General features: G+C 56.6%; 2 protein-coding genes across 7 annotated transcripts; one reads left to right on the forward strand and one right to left on the reverse strand.

The window, feature by feature from the left end:
* Window positions 1-1,182: 1,182 nt before the first annotated feature.
* Mief2 (mitochondrial elongation factor 2) lies at window positions 1,183-6,689 on the reverse strand. Of its 6 annotated transcripts, XM_076869180.1 has the most exons (5): window positions 5,760-6,689; window positions 4,878-4,958; window positions 4,465-4,618; window positions 4,119-4,281; window positions 1,183-3,329 (listed from the first exon to the last, which is right to left on the reverse strand). In XM_076869180.1, exons 3-5 carry the CDS (start codon window positions 4,609-4,611, stop codon window positions 2,275-2,277), a joined length of 1,365 nt encoding a protein of 454 aa, XP_076725295.1. In that variant the 5' UTR covers window positions 4,612-4,618; window positions 4,878-4,958; window positions 5,760-6,689; the 3' UTR covers window positions 1,183-2,274. The 6 variants fall into 6 exon arrangements, with proteins under 6 accessions (XP_076725295.1, XP_076725298.1, XP_076725297.1 ...); XM_076869183.1 differs by lacking the exon at window positions 4,878-4,958 and having other exon boundaries at window positions 6,350-6,689; XM_076869182.1 differs by lacking the exon at window positions 4,878-4,958 and having other exon boundaries at window positions 5,786-6,689.
* On the forward strand, window positions 5,763-19,650 carry Flii (FLII actin remodeling protein). The gene is made up of 30 exons (XM_076869172.1): window positions 5,763-7,011; window positions 8,547-8,657; window positions 8,965-9,036; window positions 9,615-9,695; window positions 10,029-10,114; window positions 10,208-10,369; window positions 10,617-10,720; window positions 11,118-11,293; window positions 11,379-11,536; window positions 11,950-12,034; window positions 12,324-12,471; window positions 12,580-12,716; window positions 13,450-13,662; window positions 13,833-14,012; window positions 14,730-14,812; window positions 14,931-15,005; window positions 15,265-15,348; window positions 15,442-15,613; window positions 16,554-16,658; window positions 16,737-16,928; window positions 17,201-17,389; window positions 17,481-17,620; window positions 17,705-17,945; window positions 18,080-18,234; window positions 18,314-18,374; window positions 18,461-18,589; window positions 18,659-18,765; window positions 18,847-18,952; window positions 19,087-19,152; window positions 19,232-19,650. Exons 1-30 carry the CDS (start codon window positions 6,949-6,951, stop codon window positions 19,364-19,366), a joined length of 3,816 nt encoding a protein of 1,271 aa, XP_076725287.1. The 5' UTR covers window positions 5,763-6,948; the 3' UTR covers window positions 19,367-19,650.
* The last annotated feature ends 15 nt before the right edge of the window (window positions 19,651-19,665 follow it).

The raw sequence follows: 19,665 nt of genomic DNA on the forward strand, positions 1-19,665 counted from the left end.
TAAACCTTGGCTGAGGCAGTCTCTCACCACCCAGAGGCAGACACTACCATCCTATGTCCTACACCATCCCATGTCACAGCTGGAAGGGGAGGCTCTCCACAGGAAATAGAACTTCACAGGAAGGACATCAGGATGTGACTGGCATATCTGAAGGAAAGTGTCCAGGCCTCATTTGTCATCTGGTAACAGAGGAACCAAGCCTCACGTTAGCTCCTGAGGGACGCTGAGATGCCTGGCTTGACAGCTGCTTGACCCCACATTTTGGGGACTTCAGGAAAGGCAAGGGAGGTGGAGCAAACAGTTCTCTCAAGACTGATGGGCATGCAGCAGCCCCACTGATCCAGGAAAGCAGAGGAACACCAGAGGGCTCAGCAGCTCAGCCTTAGGGGAAGAAATGAGCCCTGACTGGTTGGTTCCTATTACAAAGCAAGACTGGGCACCAAGGCACACTCAGTATTCTCCCTCCACAGGACCGTATGGGCTGAATGCTTATGTGGTGGCAATTTGTATGCTGAACTCCTCCCTGGGATGTGATGGCATTAGTGGGTCCTTTGGGAGGTGACTAGATCATGAGGGAACAGCCATATGATTGGACTTAATGTCCTTATAGAGACCTTGAAGCTATCTCATCTTTCTGCCATGTGAAGACACATCTAGAAGGTGATATCTATGAACCAGGATATGGGCCCTCACTACACACAAAATCTGTTGTGTTCTGATCTCAGGTTTTCCAGCCTCCAAAATGAGAAATAGATTTCTGTTATTCATAAACCATCTATACAGTCTACGATATTTTGTTATTGCAACCAAAAAGGACTAAAACACTTTTTTTTTTTGTACTGGGGATTTAACCCAGGGGTGCTTAACCACTGAGCCACATCATCAGCCCTTTTTTTTTTTTTTAAGCCCTTTTTTATTTTTGATGAGATAGGGTATCACTGGGTTCTGAGTTTGGCCTTGAACTTGTGATCCTCCTGCCTTAGCCTCCCTTCACTACCCAGTAATCCTACAGGTGTACACCGCCATGCCCAGCAAGACACTACTTTTGAAAACATTCTTTCATCTCCAAGTTGATTTCAAGTCCTCTTGCCAAGCTACCAGGATAAGCCACCAGACTTAAGAGCTCTCAACAGCCACCCATGAAAGTGCTAGACCCCTTTCCCAGCAAGGATCGCACACATATGAGAATTTTTTCCTTTTATTCTTGCTCACATTCTTCAAGGCAGAGCTTTGCTTCAGCCCAAAGGATACCAAAGACAGGAGGGGCCCCTGGGAGGGGAGGCAGTTTCCCTCTTCCAGCCCCTACTACCTTGGCCAGGCTACAAGGTCAGAATCCGCTGAGAGTTCATTTTGGCACACTGAAGAGGCCAAGTCAGCACACGGGCCTCTGGGAAGGGCATGTCCTCTGCTTTCCAGCGGCGCCCAGGAGCAGCTATTGAGGCACAGCCTTGGCCTTTGGCCTCTGCTGCCTTAGGAGAAAACTCACCTAGCTGGAGGGTATCAAATGGGCAGCATCTCACTCTAGAGCTGGAGAATTCAACAACAAAAAACACAGAAGACAGCAGGAAAACACCAACCTTCAAGAGCCAAAGGCTGGCCTCTACCCAGGTTCAGTAGTGCACGCCTGTTATCCCACAGCTGGGAAGGCTGAGGCAGGAGAACCCCCAAGTTCAAAGCCAGCCTCAGTAACTTATCAGGGCCTTAAGCAACTTAGCAAGACCCTGTGTCAAAAAATAAAAAGGGCTGGGGATGTGGCTCAGTGGTTAAGCGCCTCTGAATTCAATTCCTGGTACCAAAAAATAAAAACAAAACGCTGGCCTCCGGGATACCAGGTAACTCCAGCACCCAGGGAGGAAACAAACACATGATACTTAGATGCCTCCAGGATGCCTGGCACGGGTGCCTGAAAAAAATACTAAATTTCTGTCCTGGCAGAAAAATGGAACTGGTTGGGATGGAGAAGACACATTCTCAGTGGATTCGCTGCTGGTGATATGGTCTGACCCCAAGGTCCTAGGTCACCCCAAAGGTCTGAGGGACACCTGAGTAAGTGGTTGCAGCCCAGTCACACTCAGGTGACAGTTACCTAAGCTCTCTGGGCTCAGTGATCCCAGGGACCATAGCCCAGGCATATGCCCATCCTGTGGGCCTAGGTAGTGTACTCTCCTGTGTTCTGGCTAAAAGCAAACAAAAAAACACTGCAATTTCCTAGGAGTGAGATGGGTACAGATCACCAGTATCAGAAAACATGCTGGCTGCCCGGTCCCCACCCATCTAAAGCAGCCCCTCAGGTGCCTGTAGACCACTGTAGAGTGCATAACCAATGCTATCAATCTCCTCCTCCCGCAAACTACCTAAGAGGTTCACACTGGGGTTGAAGTGGCAGGGCAGGCTGGCCTGCTCCAGGCTGCTGATGAGCAACTCCAGGGCCTGCAGAAAGCGCTCCCCCAGGGCCTCCTCGGCCCAGTCCACTTCCTCTTCCCCCAGACGAAGAACCACTTGGGTCAGGTGGCTCTGGCCCAGTTGCCCCAGGGCTGGATGGCCACGGCACACACCACACAATAGCAGCAGCAGCCTCCGGCGAGTGCCAGTATCCTGATCATCCAGGGCCTGCAACCTGGCAGCCTCTGCTGGATACAGGTCCTGAAGCCAAAGATTCCCAGCCAGGCCCTCCAGGGGCCAGGCCAGGAGGAGGTGGTTGTCAGAATGGGCCCCCGTGACTGCCACAAGCACAGCCACAGTGAGCTCCAGGCTCTCATGCTGCACCTCCAGCAGCAGCTCCTCCGAGGCCACGCTGGGCCGGATCAGGCATCCGAGCAGGCTACCAATGGCTGGCCAGTTGACGGAGGCAACCAGGGCCTTGCGGAGCAACTCCAGCAGGACACGGGAGGAGAGGTAGCCACCTACCAGGAAGCGGTCCCAGGGGCTGCTCCCGCGGGGGTGAAACTCAAGCTGAGTCCTGCGCACTGCCCAGCAGCGAGGGTCCCTGGCCACAGTGTCCACGCCAGGTACCAGAATCCACAGGCCCGGCTCCAGCAGCAGTGGTGTCAGGAGGCGCACATGCTCAGCAGCCCCTGCCTGCAGCCCATCATAGAGCGGACCACCAGGCACAAGTGGCCCAAAGGGCAGTTCCGGGAACTTGTTCCGCAAGTAGGCCTGTAGCTCCAAGGCAATGTCACCGGCCAGCTGTTTGGCCAAAGCCACATGAGCTGCTGGGATAACCACATGTTCCCGCTCAAATGCCAGCAGCTTCTCCTGGAACGTCAGACACAGTGGTACTGGGGAGCCGAGTTGAGGTGGCTTCTGAAGCTCAGTATCTGTGGGACCTTCTGCAGAGTGAAGGGACCAGGGGAACATGTAAGAACCCCGCCACAATGAGTTAAAAGAATTCTACCTCATTATTGGCTGTGTGACAGCCCTGGGCCTTGTTCCTCACCTGTAATGGCCACCTGAGAAAGTACCAGGTCTAGGTCCTCAGGACTGTGAATACTCGATGACAAAGTTGCCCTGGCCCAGAGTCTCAACACCCTGGCCCTACAGCTAAAAGAACTCCATGCAGAATGAGGAAGACAGGTCCTGCCCCTCTTGAGCCTCGGTTTCCTCATCTGAGGCTCCCCACCATCACAGTAGCATGGTAGCATACTCAGGAAGGAATGAGGACAAAAAACATGATGCCAAGCAGTTTGATCTTTGATCAAGAGTTCAAAGCCAGCCTCAGCAAAAACGAGGTGCTAAGCAACTCAGTGAGACCCTGTCCCTAAATAGAATACAAAATAGGGGAGGGGATGTGGCTCAATGGTCAAGTACCACCCCCCCCAAAAAAAAAAAAAAAAAAACAACGGTATGATCAGGGAGTCATTCAGTGGTGTAGTATTTGCCTACCAAGTGCAAGGACCTAGGTTTGATCTCCAGCATCACAAAACATAACACAAAACAACAAAAAAACCCACAAAACTAAGATCCCCATTAAACATTAGAAGCCCATAGCCTAGAAAGGAACAGGAATTTGCATAGGACTGCAAAGTCACTCAGGCAAACAGCCTGGGCTGCATCTCCCAAAGGTGACCACCAAAGGAAAACTTACCCACATCAGAAGGGAAGGGGTGCATGCAGCTCACCTGGGGCAGAGGGCAAGGGGGCTGGGAGCGACACAGGCTGGCTGAGGGAAGCAGGTGGGGGCCGGGGCTGTTGGTGCGGTGTGGCCTTGAGCAGGTTTAGTTCCTTCCAGCTGTCCCCCTTAGCATCATCTTCATCCCTAGGGCTAGTAGCCCTGTCAATGAACTGTAGGCAGAGTGACACAAAGCAGAAGTCTGAGGAGTCATGGCAAAGCTTGGGGTTGCCCTGGATTCCAATGTCAGCCTTAGGGAGTGCCACTGCCCCTCCTGGGGCATGAAGCACTGTGTGACCCCAGCCCTGTCACCCTCCTCTGGAAGTCTCAGGCAGTCCCACCCAGCCAGGCCTTACCCGCTTCACTGCCAGGGTAGCAATGCCCAGCACAGCAGCCCCGCCCACACCCAGCACCAGGCGGGCATTGGCCAGGAGGAAGTCCACAGCGCTGCCCAGGGCCTCGTCGCCACGATGTTTTCCCCTCTTCTGGGAGAACTCTGCCATGATCTGCCTGCAAGAGAGGCATGGGGCAGTTGAGGCTGGAGCCACCTGTGGATGGGTACGTGCAAGTCAGGTCTGAAGGATCCACCCTTAGGTGGTAAGAAAGACACACAGATCCCAAATACAGGGGCAGCTGCTCTGGGGTAACAGTGTAAAGCCCACAAGGGAGCCATAGTGCCCTGGGAGAGAGGATTCTCTGGGACTTGGGACAGTGTTGCAGGTGGAGGGACCAAGCAATAGAGAAGGTGAGCCAGGGCCTGTTTGCTTACCAGTGAACTGGCACAGGCAGTGGTGAAGTGAGCAGCCGGAAGTGAGCAGCCCTGAAGTGTGTGACCAGGTAGGGCCAGGCACTTGAGAAGCAGAAGTAGAACTCTCTCAAGGACCAGTCCACCAAGTCAAGAGGTCACAGCCTCCTGGGGCACCAAGGACTTCTGACCTCCCTGATGGACTTTGGGTGCCTGTGGCCCAGCTACCAGGTGACAAGATGCCTGGAATGGCTGAAGCCTGAAGCACTGTGTGACTCAGCCCTGGACACCTGCCCACTTACCCCACACTATAAATAAGACCCAGCTCTGGGGCCCGGTGAGGTCACAGGGTAACCAGGTGACCCACCACGACCCCACAGCCGGTTTCTACTTCCCCATTCAAGCCATGGGAATCAACACTGCCACACACAGCAGGGCCAGTAATTCACTCTGCAAATTGTAAAAGCATTTTAATTCCAACACTTATCTAAACTGGGACTCAGACTGCAGGGTCGCACAGGCCCCAGCCGGAAGCCTTCCAATTCGGGGAAGTAGGGGAGGGCGCGGGGAGTTAAAAATAACCCACTCTGAGCAGCCAGGCCCTGGATGCCGCCAGTCCTCCGGGTTGGCCAAACCCCTGGGTCAGGGCTGAGCAGGTCACGTAGCTGCCCACAGTTGGGCCTGTTACGGCCCCATTCACAAGTGAGGTCGCTGAGGTCCTGGAAACCAAGTGCGGCACCCAAAAAACGGGAAGGGCAGAGCTCCAACTCAGACCTTGGGGCCCAAAGTCCTCCCTCCCTTCCCAGCCGTGACCGCGGGCCACGCCCCCGTTCAGTGTTTGGGACGCGCGCCACGCCCGAAGCTGGAGGACCCCAGGGACCGCCCCATTACGCTCCGGGGGGGTACCTGCGTCTCGGAGTCAGCGCACCCACCGGAGGACACAGCGGGTTCGCGGGGCCCTGATGGCCAGACCTGCCCGAGAATGGGAGGTGGAGGACCCGGGAACCGAACGCAGAGGCCCAGAGGCGGCCGCTGACCCCGGAGGCAAGCAGACGAGCAGGCCTTCCCTCCAATCGGAGCGCCGGACTGCAGCGCGCACGTTCCAAAATACTGCGCGGCTCAGCCAATGAGTGGCCAGCCACGCTCCCTCAGGGACGGGACTCTCCAGCGAAGTCCGGATTTAAAGGTGCAGAGCAGCATTCCGAGCCCACAACTGGGTGGTTGTGTGTGACGGTCCTCCCGGGCAGACAGACCGCACCTCGCCTAAAGACCCACATTCTCCCACCTCGTTATTACCTGTTGGGCCGCGGGGCACACAGTGTGGCGAAAGCGCCAACCCCTGCCCACTGCTCCGTGAGAGCTTCCGTGAGCTTTTCTTCCCCCAGGTCTGTTTTCTCTCCTGTATAACCGGCATGTGAGACGCCATCACCCCCCTCAACGCCCTGTGAAGGACAGCTGTGCGTAGAACAGCTGTGGCTCAGATACAGGGCACTTACTGTGTGCGGATTCGAAAGCCATAAACAGCATGGACCAGGAGAGACGCTTCTTTTTACAGAACACGAAGCAAACCAGTAAATAAGCAGAGGGGAAAGTGTTGACACTAAGTGGCGACAATGATAACCTGCCACTAGCACTGAGTGCCTGCTGTATGCGGAGAGCTACACGTGCGTTTGCTTCTGGCAACAACTTTAGGAAACAGTCAACTGATGAGGAAATTGCGGCCAGAAGCAGAAGCCCGAGAACTCCGATGCCCTAGTACCACCTGTCTGTGAGGCCGAGCCCAACTGGGACCTTCTCGGGTCCGGAACCTCTCCCAGAGTCAAGGTCAACGTCCGCCCAGGACGCTGCGACCGCAACTCGGAGGTTGTGCAAGCCTCCAACCCGAACACAAGGAGGCCTCTCCAGGACCCGAGGAGACTGGGAGACTGAGGCCTCGGGGGAGCTGGAGCCACCCCACCCCCGCGCGGAGCCGGACGACTCGGGCGCGCAGACTCCCGGCGCCGCAGGGTTAAGGGGGCGGGGCCGGCGCTAGCCCTGCCCGCGGCTCTCGGGGCCGCCCCTGCTCCCTCCCGGCGCCCAGCAGAGAGGCGCCGCCATGGAGGCCACCGGGGTGCTGCCGTTCGTGCGCGGCGTGGACCTCAGCGGCAACGACTTCAAGGTGAGCCCAGCCCAGCCTCGTCGGGCGGCAGCCGAGCCTCCCCACGGGCCTTTTCTCGCGCGCGGGCCCCGCCGCTCTCCGCTTCCTGTCTCGCCGCCCAGTCCCGCGGCGGGGCGGGTGGGGCTCCGGCGGTCGCCCCGGTAGCGCCTGGCCCCGAGGACCCGCCCGGCGCTCGCCCCGGCGGACCGAGGCGCGGGCTCGGCGTCGCGCGGGGGGGCCCCGCTGGAGCTGCGACCCCGCGCGCTGTTCTCCGCCCTGGCGGGAGCGTGGCCTGGCGGTCGGGGCGAGCCCGGCTCCCGCCCCTCTGAGGTGACACGCCCGAGCCAGGCCCGGACTCTGCCGGCCAGCCGAGCTGCCAGGGCTGCCCAGGGGCGGGTGTGGAGCCAGCTCTTCGCCACCCTCCCCGCCACCATCATCCTGTGTGGTCTTGGGCAAGTCACTTCCCCTCTCGGTGCCTGGGTTTTCTCATCTGCTCATGGGGCTTAAAAGTAGCCGTTTGAACCTCTGGATGGGGCTTGATCTATTGGTACCACCGAGAGCGTCAGGCAGCTGGGAGAGGTACTGGGTGGTGTAGTCCGAACTGACAGGCCCCAGGCGCCCGCAAGCCAATTGGTGGGGAAGGGAGGCGGTTGTAGGCTGTCAAGAAAGAGGTGGAAGGTGTCAGGGCCAGAGGGGAGGCAGAGAAGAAGGTGACGGCAGAGCTGTTCTGAATGCTGGTGCTCCAGGAGGTGATGGGCAGTTACCGCTTGGGACTGGGGAGGAGGCAGGTAGGCTCTTCCTGCCATTACCTGTATGTGCACACACCTTTGACCCCGTGCATAGGTGGCCACATCACTTTTCTCTGACCCATCCCTACTGTCCTTACCTGGGGTCTCCGCGTGTCTTCTGTGGACTGGGAGAATCTGAGTCACCAGCCAAGAATGTGGCTGCAGGGGGAAGGGACTCAGCAGCCAAAGGCACTAAAGGCATAAGCCACCCAGACACTGTGCACAAAGGGCAGAAGCTGATGAGGTGGGCATTGGAATATGGCGAGTGATTGAACACAAAAGGTCATACCTGTGTAGGGTGAGGAGGTGGACCCTCAGCTGCAGTTCAGTTTGGACCTTGCCAGGAATAGGTCCTGTGCTGATGGCAGGTGGGAGGATAGTGGGGACTTCACAGAGGCTCAGGAAAACTCCCCCTCCAGGCAGTCCAATGAGAACCCGGACTCCAGACAAAGGAATGCGAGCAGAGCTGACCACAAAGTGGGATGCTGGGCATCACCCCAGACAAGACAGTTTTGTCCAGCCTTCCTGGGGCTCAGATTCCAGCAGGAGAGGCAGGCTGACACTTTGTCTTTTATTAGTTTAATTTTATGGGTGAAAAAAATGAGGCACAGAGTGAAAAGTGACTTGTCCAGGGTTTCACAGCTGGTGGGCTGGCTCTGTTGCTCCCTGAAGACTTCCATGGGCAGTGGGAGCCACAGAATGTGGTGGGGCATAGGCACCCCTTTTCCAGACCATCCTCACTGTGAAATCCATTCTCCCCACACACAGGGTGGCTACTTCCCTGAGAATGTCAAGGCCATGACCAGCCTGCGATGGCTGAAGTTGAACCGCACAGGCCTCTGCTACCTGCCAGAAGAGCTGGCTGCCCTACAGAAGCTGGTAAGCGGCCTTGGGAAGGCAGGGAGGTTTTGGGGGGCTAGGGCTGGGCCAGGTGGGCTAAGCCTATGGAGCTGACAAAGATGTAGAGGAAGGACATGCAGAGCTGTGAGCAAAGCTGGCAGACAAGAGTGAGCCCTCCATCCCAGAAGGTGAACAGGAAGAGGCCTGGTCTATAAGGGGAGGGAGGCTGTAGAAATGGATTGGCTGGTGGTGGCTTCTCCTGAATGGTGCAGAGCTGTGGAGACAGACAGGAACTCTGCATCCCCTACCCACCCTGCTGAGTCTTTCCTCCCCTGTCCTGGCCCAGGAGCACTTGTCCGTGAGCCACAACAACCTGACTACACTTCATGGGGAGCTGTCCAGCCTGCCTTCACTGCGGGTGAGTACTGGCCAGGAGGCCTTCAGGCTGGGGTTAGGGACCCAGAGTCTGGCCAGAAGCTGGTAGAGTGCCCCTAAATTTAATCACCAGTACTGGGAAGAAAAAGGGGCAGGGGGGATTGTTTGATCAGAAAATGTTTCCTGTTACGCATGGTGGTGCATGCCTGTAATCTAGTGACTCAGGAGGCCAAGACAGGAGGATTGCAAGTTCAAGACCAGCCTCAGCAACTTAGCAAGGCCCTAAGCAACTTAATGAGACCCTGTCTCAAAAAAATAAAAAGGGCTGGGATGAAGTTCAGTGATAAAAGCGCCCCTGATTTAGATCCCCAGTACAAAAAGAAAAGAAAGAAAAGTTTTCCTGAAGGCCCCAGAGGATTGGACTTTTAGGTTTGAATAGGAGTTCACCAGGAGGCTAGGAAAAAGTCCATCAGTTGGAGGAACTGTGTGAACAAAGATCAGAGGTAGGAGAGCACTCAGGCCTACCCTCTGGTGGTCTTCCCAAGGAGGCATCCTGTCCTGAGCGCTCTGCTCCTCCTGGGTATGGAAACCAGAAATCAGACTCTCACCATTTTTCCCTAGGCCATTGTAGCTCGAGCCAATAGCCTGAAGAATTCCGGAGTCCCTGATGACATCTTCAAGTTGGATGACCTCTCAGTCCTGGTCAGTGGTTACCCACCTGCCTGGCCCCTAGGCTGGCCCAACCCCCAACCATTCAGTCACCACTCATGACCACAGTCCTTGTGGGGCCATCATTATCTAATTTTACAGATAAGGAAACAGGCCTAGAATGGGCAGTGCCTTGCCTGAGGTCACTGGTGGAGTCAGATCCCTAACCCTCACACCCTTCCTGCCAGGATCCTACTGTTTCCCTTTGTCCCTGAGCCACTTCCCCACCATCCACTCCCTGCTTAGTGTCCTGCCTGATCCCTGAGAATGGCAGAGGCTTGGCAGAGTGGGAACACCCCTGACCTGGGCCTTGTCCCTTCTGCCCAGGACTTGAGCTACAATCAGCTGACCGAGTGCCCACGAGAGCTGGAGAATGCCAAGAACATGCTGGTGCTCAACCTCAGCCATAATAGGTGCTGATGAGGTGTAGTCAGAGTGTCAGGGGGGCTGGGGCTGCGCTCTGGAGCTAACTCAGGCGGCCCTGCCTCTCTCCCGCCCACCCGCAGTATCGACACCATCCCCAACCAGCTCTTCATCAACCTCACGGACCTGCTGTACCTGGACCTTAGTGAGAATCATCTGGAGAGCCTGCCACCCCAGATGCGCCGCCTGGTGCACCTGCAGACACTGGTGCTCAATGGGAACCCATTGCTGCATGCACAGCTCCGGTGGGCACCTGCACCAGTCAGAGCCCCACTCCCAGGAGCCCTGGCCCTATGCCCTGTGTAGGCTGGCACCCTCAAGCTGGGCCTGTCCTTCCCGAGCATCCTGATCCACCTCTTGGTCTTGTCTTTCTGTCTGCCTCATTACACAGCTGCCATTGGCCTTGTGCCTGTCCCTCCAATCCCCCATCACCACCCAAACCCCTTGTGTGGGCCCTTCCCTTTTCCCTGACATTTCATGTTTCCCTGGCAGGCAGCTCCCAGCCATGACCGCCCTGCAGACCCTGCACTTGCGGAACACACAGCGCACCCAGAGCAACCTTCCCACCAGCCTGGAGGGCCTGAGCCACCTTGCAGGTTGGCACCTCCCTGGGCATCCCTCTGCACTCCCTTTCTTCCTGACAAATTATGTGGGTTCAGCCTGCTCCTCCAGCCATAGCCCACAATTAGGGTGTGTGTGTGTGTGTGTGTGTGGTGCTGGGATAGAACCCAGGGTCCCATTCATTCAAGGCAGTGCCCTACCGGTGAGCTACCCTCCCCCAGCCGATACATTGTTTCTGTCTTTATCATGAGACTATTAATGGCATCAAATCATGAGCACTGAATTATGCCTAGACCTACCCTGCGTGGAGTTTCTCCAAATGGAGAAACTGCAGCTCAGCCTGGCGGTGGTAGAGCTGGCATTTATAATAGAGCTGGCAGTGCCCAGTGCCTGCTGTGGGGGCCTTGACTCGTGTTCCTCCTCACACTCCAGATGTGGACCTGTCATGCAATGACCTGACACGGGTGCCTGAGTGCCTGTACACTCTCCCCAGCCTGCGCCGCCTCAACCTCAGCAGCAACCAGATCACAGAGCTGTCCCTGTGCATTGACCAGTGGGTACACGTGGAGACCTTGAATCTGTCCCGCAACCAGCTCACGTCACTGCCCGTGAGTCCTGGACCTTGGCCGGTGGGGTGGAGGGAAGCTGCTGGGCTCAGCCCTGACCACCCACCCCTGCTCTGCTCCCCCGCAGTCAGCCATCTGCAAGCTGACCAAGCTGAAGAAGTTGTATCTCAACTCCAACAAGCTGGACTTCGATGGGCTACCCTCAGGCATTGGCAAACTGACTGGCCTGGAGGAGTTCATGGCTGCCAACAACAACCTAGAGCTGATTCCCGAAAGCCTCTGCAGGTGCTGGGGCAGGGCTGGGCAGGAGGGGCCCTCAGCACAGAGAATTCTGGAATCATAGCCAGAACCAGCCTGGTTGTCTTTGTGAGTCACATGAAATGAAGATGGGTCAGTTTGCCTCTGTGGCTGAAGACCCTGTGGTCCCATGCTAGCCATTCCCAATTTGGGTTCCCCAGAGGACCCCTTGGGAAGACGCTATTAGGGTGGAGGCCAGAAGGGTTCCAGTGCCAGATGAATTTGGGACTCAGTGCTGCTTCCATCCCCTCCTGGAGGTCACAGTGCCCACAAGTGGGGTCTCCTGGCTCTGAGAAGTTCTTCAGGCAAAGGATGGAGGACAGCCCTCCAGATCCTCTGGCCCTTCTGACCCTTCCCCCTTGTCATTTCTCTGAGGTCCCCCACTGGCCCTGTCCTTACAGGTGCCCAAAGCTGAGGAAACTTATCCTGAACAAGAACCGCCTGGTGACGCTCCCAGAGGCCATCCACTTCCTGACGGAGATTGAGGTCAGGCCAGGCAGGCCAGTGCAGGGGAGGGTGGGCGGGCGGGGGTGGTCCTCAGAAGAGACAGCGCTAGCGGGTTTGCCCTGGAGGGGAGGCCTCCTGGTGGGGGCAGCACCTGCATGCTGGGGGGAAGGTGAGCCCCAGCATTCCTAGTGCCCTCCACAGCCAGCCACAGAGGCAACCAGGATGGATGCCCTGGTCTTGGCCCCTGCAGACAAGAAGCAGAAGCCAGGCTCTGTGTGGCTGGGAGGGGGACCTGGACCAGCGCCAGCTCTGCTCCTCCCTGCTGCAGGTCCTGGATGTGCGGGACAACCCCAGCCTGGTCATGCCACCTAAGCCTGCTGACCCCGCTGCTGAGTGGTACAACATCGATTTCTCGCTGCAAAATCAGCTGCGGCTGGCAGGTGCCTCCCCTGCCACAGTGGCTGCCGCAGCAGCTGGTAAGTTAGGGAACATGTGGCTTGGGATGCCTTTCTGGACATGGAGGATGGGGTTGGATGCCCAAGGGGCAAGTCCCATAGGGCTCAGCTGCATACCCCTTCCCCAAGCTGGGAGTGGGCCCAAGGACCCGCTGGCTCGCAAGATGCGGCTGCGGAGGCGAAAGGACTCAGCCCAGGATGACCAAGCCAAGCAGGTGCTGAAGGGCATGTCAGATGTGGCCCAGGAGAAGAACAAGAAACAGGAGGTGAGCCGAGATGGGACAGGCACAGTGCGCCTTGCTACCAAGGCAGGGGCATGGCTCCTGAGAGACCAAAGCAGACACCTAGAGATGAGATGGGAGACATGAGGGTCACTGAAAAGTGATTATGAGGAAGATCCAGTGGTGATGGGCTTGACAGGGGCTTCTCCAGAAAGTCCTGGGCAGCTGGCTGGACAGGTGCGCTTCCGTTTCCCACAGTGCCTCAGGTGCTTCACCTGAAAACAGCTTCTCCGTCCCCTGCTGCACTCTGTCCAGTGGCAGCTGAATGAGCACATCCCTCTCACAGTGCCCTGATCCACGCCGGTTACTGCAGAGGAGGGGTTATAGGTCAGGGTACAAAGCAGCATCTGCTTACCTTGCTTGTCCTAGTGTATGACCAGCACACCAGGGAACTCAGCACGTATGTGAGAAAGCAGCTCTCTGCAAATAACACTGACTTATCCTAGTTAGTTCCCAGCGTATGTGAGAAGAGTCATTGTCCTTCAAGATGACATTTATCTGGACTTTGCGGCCTAGACTCACTCTCATCGATGCCTTAACTTGGCTAGGTTCTCAAGAATAGAGGGATACTTTAGGGTCATGGTATTTAACTGTCCTCCTCGTCTCCAAGAATGACACAGGACCCTGGGCAGATAGAATGTCCCGCACAAAGGCCCTGGGGTGGGTAGCAAGTAGTGGCTCTGCAGAGTCAAGCCATGTACTCTGACTGTGCCCCCAGGAGAGTGTGGACGCGAGGGCCCCCGGAGGGAAGGTACGGCGCTGGGACCAGGGCCTGGAGAAGCCGCGCCTCGACTACTCAGAGTTCTTCACGGAGGATGTGGGCCAGCTGCCAGGCTTGACCATCTGGCAGATTGAGAACTTTGTGCCGGTGCTGGTAGAGGAAGCCTTCCACGGCAAGTTCTATGAGGCCGACTGCTACATTGTACTCAAGGTGAGGCTGACCCCCTGGGGTCCATGTGGCCTCCAGTCTCCTAATCACAGTCCCCACCTGCACCTAGGTCCTGTGAGAGCTGGGAGGTGGGCAGGCCAGGTGCAGGCAGGGTGGTGGAGGGAAGCCAGGCTGGGCCCCAGGAAGCTCATGGCTAGTGCCTTGGCTCGCAGACCTTTCTGGACGACAGCGGCTCCCTGAACTGGGAGATCTACTACTGGATCGGCGGGGAGGCCACACTGGACAAGAAGGCCTGCTCTGCCATCCACGCCGTCAACCTGCGCAACTACCTGGGTGCTGAGTGCCGCACTGTGAGGGAGGAAATGGGCGACGAGAGCGAGGAGTTCCTGCAGGTACCAGGCAGGCGGGGCAGGAATCTTGGGTGCCGAGGGAGCTGGCCCAGAGGTAGGCAGGGGGGACTGCTGGAGTGGGGCAGGGAGCTGAAGCCAAAGACGCTGGGCTTGAGGGACCCCAGGGAGCTGGAGGCAGAGGCAAGATGGAGGTCTGGGGAGACCAAAGGCCACCAGAACCTGGGTTGGTGGAAGTGGGGCGGGGTCAGTGGTTGAGGGGAGGGTGACAGGCAGGGTGGAGGCTGTGAGGCCAATAGGCCAACACAGGGGTGGGAACCAGGTCCAAGGATTTGGGCCAAGAGAGGTGGGAGCTGTTGGGGGACAGGACCACAGGCTGGGTGCCAGGGAGGTGGGGCCAAGCCCAGCCTGGAATACAGCACAGAGCCAGGTCAGCAAGGTGCCCGCCGGTGTCACCAGCTGGTTTTCCATAGACACTCCACATCTTGAGATCTTACCCAAGTTCACTGAGGTTTGCACTCCTCTGTGAACCACCTGTGCACACCCCTCGACATGTTGCCCCCACCTTTACAACACGGGTAGACACATTCATGTCATTGGACGTCCCTATACCCCAGTATGTGTGTGTTTATGAGCAAAGACTATTTTTGCTCCTTAACATCATCAGGGATTGGTAGCACCTGAGTCACTGCACCCAGCCTGGCAGGGGGTGGTTGGGGGAGGGGACAACCTGGTGAAGAACCCATGGCCTCACACACACAGGTGTTTGACAACGACATCTCCTACATTGAGGGTGGAACAGCCAGTGGCTTCTACACTGTGGAGGACACACACTATGTCACCAGGTGAGGGGGTGAGAGTGTGGCACTGGCCTGCACTCTGCCAGGAAGGGTTGGATGGGAATGTGTTAGGAGTAAATCGGTCCCTTGGTCCACACTGAGCCACTCTTGTCCTGGTCCTCAGGATGTACCGTGTGTATGGGAAAAAGAACATCAAGTTGGAGCCTGTCCCCCTCAAGGGAGCCTCCCTGGATCCAAGGTGAGACCCCATGATATGAGGTAGAGGTGTTTGACCATCAGCCTCCTCTCTGCCTATGGGGTGCAGGTTTGGACCTCCTGAAAGAGGGGGCCCTCTAGCAGCACCCTTTTAACGCCTGTCCCACAGAGCTTGGCAGAAGGGCCCGTGAGGCCCTCTGAGAAGGGGAGCTTATAGCCCATAATGATGGATTGTTTCTGGTGGAATCTGGGGTATGGGACAGTCATTGTCCCCATGCCCCATCATAGCTCCTCCTTTCAAGGTTTGTGTTCCTGCTGGACCGAGGGCTGGACATCTATGTGTGGCGGGGGGCCCAGGCCACACTGAGTAACACCACCAAGGCCAGGTATGAGGGTATGGTATTGTGATTTTGTGCAAAGGAGAAGTATCATCTAAGAAGGGGTGTGGTCTCACTGAGGGCTTTGCATCTTGTTCTCAGGCTCTTTGCAGAGAAAATTAACAAGAATGAGCGGAAAGGGAAGGCAGAGATCACGCTGCTGGTGCAGGGCGAGGAACCCCCAGAGTTCTGGGAGGCTGTGGGTGGGGAGCCCTCTGAGATCAAGAAGCATGTGCCTGACAACTTCTGGCCACCCCAGCCCAAGCTGTACAAGGTAAACCATGGTGTTGGGGTACGGGGTTAGCCTGATTTCACTAGCCAGCTGGGGTCTGGGGACAGGCCAGCAGCACTGGGGTGGCTGTGGAATTTGGCCAGAGGAGGGTGCCCCCTCTGGAGTCTGGCTCTAAGAACAGCATGCATGTTACTAAAGGAACTTGGGCCTGGAGGGGGAGACATAGAGCCTGGTACCAGGCTCCCAACTTTAATTTTGTATGTGACAGGAAACTGGGGTTGTCTTGGGAGCAGGAAAGAGTCAAGAAAATTAGCCACAGTAAGGATCTGGAGAGGGCAGACAAGGAAAGCACCATTTAAAAGCCTTGCCAGAGTTGGGCACAGTGGCACACACCTGTGATCCCAGCAATTTGGGGAGGCTGAAACGGGGGGGGGGGGGGGGGGGATTATAAGTTCAAAGCCAGCCTGGGGATTTAGTAGGACCCTGTCTCAAAATAAAAAATTAAAATAAGAGAAAGGTTTGGGGAGGTAGTTCAAAAATAATAATAGGGGCTGGGGCTGGGGCTCAGTAGAAGAGCACTTGCCTAACATGTGTGAGGCACTGAGTTCAGTTTTCAGCACCACATATAAATAAGTGAATAAAGTAAAGGCCCATCAACATCTAAAAAAATCTTTTTAAATTATAATAATAAATTTTTAAAAATAGAAATAAAAGCCCTTCCACTGTCTGAGGATATAGCTCAGTAGTAGAGTGCCTGGCAAGACCAGGTTTCCATCCCCAGTACTACAAAAAAATAAAAATAAAAAGCCCTTCCACAGAGTATCCTTAAAAAGACTTTGGGGTTGAGAAGGAAAAAACAGGTCTCAAGAGGAATGGACATGACTTGAGCAAAGGAGGCTGGACTCCAAATCAGAAGGCTGTTATGGGTGGGGCTGATGTCCCGGACCCAGTCTTTGCCATGTCCATCTCTTCCTCCTGCCAGGTGGGCCTGGGCCTGGGCTACCTGGAGCTGCCGCAGATCAACTACAAGCTTTCCGTGGAACATAAGAAGCGGCCCAAAGTGGAGCTGATGCCTGGGATGCGGCTGGTGAGGTGCACAGAACCAGGTACGGGGCTGGGATTTCTTCCAGGTGGCAGATATTTACCTCCAGCCTCTGATCTCCAGCTGCAGAGCCTGCTGGACACGCGCTGCGTGTACATCCTGGACTGTTGGTCCGACGTGTTCATCTGGCTTGGCCGCAAGTCCCCACGCCTAGTGCGTGCTGCGGCGCTCAAGCTGGGCCAGGAACTGTGTGGGATGCTGCACCGACCACGCCACGCCACGGTCAGCCGCAGCCTCGAGGGTACCGAGGCGCAGGTGTGCTCCGGGATCCAGAGGCCAGCTTCCCTCTATCTGAGTACCCCAGGGTCCCCTGGCCCCTTTGTGGTTGGTTGCTCTGCTAACCTACAGCACGGGTCCAAACCTTTTTGTGGAACCACCTCTTCTACAAACTGCCCCTCCTAGTTCTGTTTCTTAGACTCCACCTCCCCGGGCCCACCAGACGTTCTCCCCTGACCCCAGCCCTTGGGCCCCAAACTTTGAACCCTAAGATTAACTCTGCTGGACCCCTCCCCGCTGCTCTCCCTTAGGTGTTCAAGGCCAAGTTCAAGAACTGGGACGACGTGTTGACGGTGGACTACACGCGCAACGCGGAGGCTGTCCTCCAGGGCCCCGGGCTCTCTGGGAAGGTGAAGCGTGATGCGGAGAAGAAAGACCAGATGAAGGCGGACCTCACTGCGCTCTTCCTGCCAAGGCAGCCGCCAATGGCACTGGCCGAAGTGGGTGGGGCCTGGGTGCTGGGCGGGGCCGAGGTGGGGCCGGGAGGGGCCAAGTGAGTTAGGCCCGTGGGGGCACGTACTGCACCTGTAGGCGGAACAGCTCATGGAGGAATGGAACGAGGACCTTGATGGCATGGAGGGCTTCGTGCTGGAGGGCAAGAAATTTGCACGGCTGCCTGAGGAGGAGTTCGGCCACTTCTACACGCAGGACTGCTACGTTTTCCTCTGCAGGTGCCACCAAAGCACACCTCCCTCTCTTGTCTTCCTCTGGGACTGGGGGTTCCAGCTCCTGTTCACTGACCTCTAACCCCACAGGTACTGGGTACCCGTGGAGTACGAGGAGGAGGAGAAGGAAGGCAAGGAGGATGGAAAGGCCGGGGCAGAGGGCAAAGAAGGCGAGGACGCAGCGGTGGAGGCCGAGGAGAAGCAGCCCGAGGAGGACTTCCAGTGCATCGTGTACTTCTGGCAGGGTCGGGAAGCCTCCAACATGGGCTGGCTCACCTTCACCTTCAGTCTGCAGAAGAAGTTTGAGAGCCTCTTCCCTGGCAAGCTGGAGGTACACCCAGCTGCGCTCGGGGCTGTGTTCCCATGACCTTGAAGGAAGGGGAGTGGGACCCAGTCCAAGGGAGGCTTGGGATCCAGGGGCAGGTGGGATCTAGGGAGCTGCCCCTGATTCTTTTGCATCCTCAGGTGGTACGAATGACGCAGCAGCAGGAGAACCCCAAGTTCCTGTCCCATTTCAAGAGAAAGTTTATCATCCACCGGGGCAAGAGAAAGGTGGCCCAGGGCACCCTGCAACCAAGCCTCTACCAGATCCGGACCAATGGCAGTGCCCTCTGCACCCGGTGCCTGACGGGGTGGGCAGTGGTTGGCAGGAGTCGGGGAGCAAGCCCTGTCTCTTTACTGACACCCCTCCTCACCCAGGTGCATCCAGATCAACACTGACTCCAGCCTCCTCAACTCCGAGTTCTGCTTCATCCTCAAGGTGAGGTGTGGGTGTGAGCCAGGACCACAGAGCAAGATGGCAGATGGGGTGTTGGTCATGACCCAAAGCCCCTATACACTCCACAGGTTCCCTTTGAGAGTGAGGACAACCAAGGCATTGTGTATGCTTGGGTGGGAAGGGCATCAGACCCCGATGAAGCCAAACTGGCAGAAGACATTCTGAACACCATGTTTGACGCCTCCTACAGCAAACAGGTGAGGTGGGGGTAGGTGGGCAGGTGAGCCAGAGCATGTGGGCTTTGGGCTGAACTGACCCTCCCACAGGTTATCAATGAAGGCGAGGAACCCGAGAACTTCTTTTGGGTTGGAATAGGGGCACAGAAGCCCTATGACGATGACGCTGAGTACATGAAGCACACACGGCTCTTCCGGTAGGGCCCTGTCCACTCCCCCAACTTCCTTCTTAGTCCTGACCCTGTTGCATGTGACCTTAGCCTCATTTTGACTCCTAGGTGCTCCAATGAGAAGGGCTACTTTGCAGTGACTGAGAAATGCTCTGACTTTTGTCAAGATGACCTGGCAGACGATGACATCATGTTGCTAGACAATGGCCAAGAGGTGAGACACCACCCCTATCTCACTGACCCTGCCTATTAGAGGAGGAGCCCCTCCATTTGGAAATAGGAATTACAGAATCACAGAGGCACATTCCCACTCACCTGTGTGACCACCTTGCCTGTTGTCCCTGCCAGGTCTACATGTGGGTAGGGACCCAGACAAGCCAAGTGGAGATTAAACTGAGTCTGAAGGCCTGCCAGGTGAGTGGGGACAGATGCACAGGGCAGGTCTTGGGGTCTGGGAAGACTTCCTGTAGCCACTGTTCTCCTTCCTTCCCAGGTGTACATCCAGCACATGAGCTCCAAAGAGCACGAGCGGCCCCGCCACCTGCGCCTGGTCCGCAAAGGCAACGAGCAGCATGCCTTTACCCGCTGTTTCCATGCCTGGAGCACCTTTCGCCAGCCCCTGGCCTAAGCAGTGGCTTTTAAGCCTCAGGCCTTTGACAAGAGGTGCCTCCATCCACCACCTGCTCACTGAAAGTGTGCACAGGTGACAGCCCTGCTTTATTACTCACCAGTGTCCCAGCACCCAGCAGCACTCAGCCCCAGGCCACACCATTGGCAGAGTAGGGGATGTTCTAGGAACCAGCTGTCAGGCTCAGTGTGAAGCCTGCCCCATCCCCACCCTGGGCCAGGGATACGGCAGATTCTGTTGCCCTTTAAGAGATATTAAATGCTTTTATTTTCAATATTAAAAAATCAGTATTTTTAATA

Source organism: Callospermophilus lateralis, chromosome 11, assembly GCF_048772815.1.
Source record: "Callospermophilus lateralis isolate mCalLat2 chromosome 11, mCalLat2.hap1, whole genome shotgun sequence".
Lineage (NCBI taxonomy): Eukaryota > Metazoa > Chordata > Mammalia > Rodentia > Sciuridae > Callospermophilus > Callospermophilus lateralis.

What these genes read in the sequence shown, in the direction of transcription:
- Mief2 (XM_076869183.1), bottom strand. Translation starts at nt 4,611, where the DNA reads ATGGCAGAGTTCTCCCAGAAGAGGGGAAAACATCGTGGCGACGAGGCC. An exon ending in CTACCCTGGCAGTGAAGCGG is followed by an intron (nt 4,282 to 4,464) that starts GTAAGGCCTGGC and finishes CTCTGCCTACAG; the next exon opens with TTCATTGACAGGGCTACTAG. An exon ending in CCCCTTGCCCTCTGCCCCAG is followed by an intron (nt 3,330 to 4,118) that starts GTGAGCTGCATG and finishes TTCACTCTGCAG; the next exon opens with AAGGTCCCACAGATACTGAG.
- Flii (XM_076869172.1), top strand. Translation starts at nt 6,949, where the DNA reads ATGGAGGCCACCGGGGTGCTGCCGTTCGTGCGCGGCGTGGACCTCAGC. An exon ending in TCAGCGGCAACGACTTCAAG is followed by an intron (nt 7,012 to 8,546) that starts GTGAGCCCAGCC and finishes CCCCACACACAG; the next exon opens with GGTGGCTACTTCCCTGAGAA. An exon ending in ACCAGCTCACGTCACTGCCC is followed by an intron (nt 11,294 to 11,378) that starts GTGAGTCCTGGA and finishes GCTCCCCCGCAG; the next exon opens with TCAGCCATCTGCAAGCTGAC.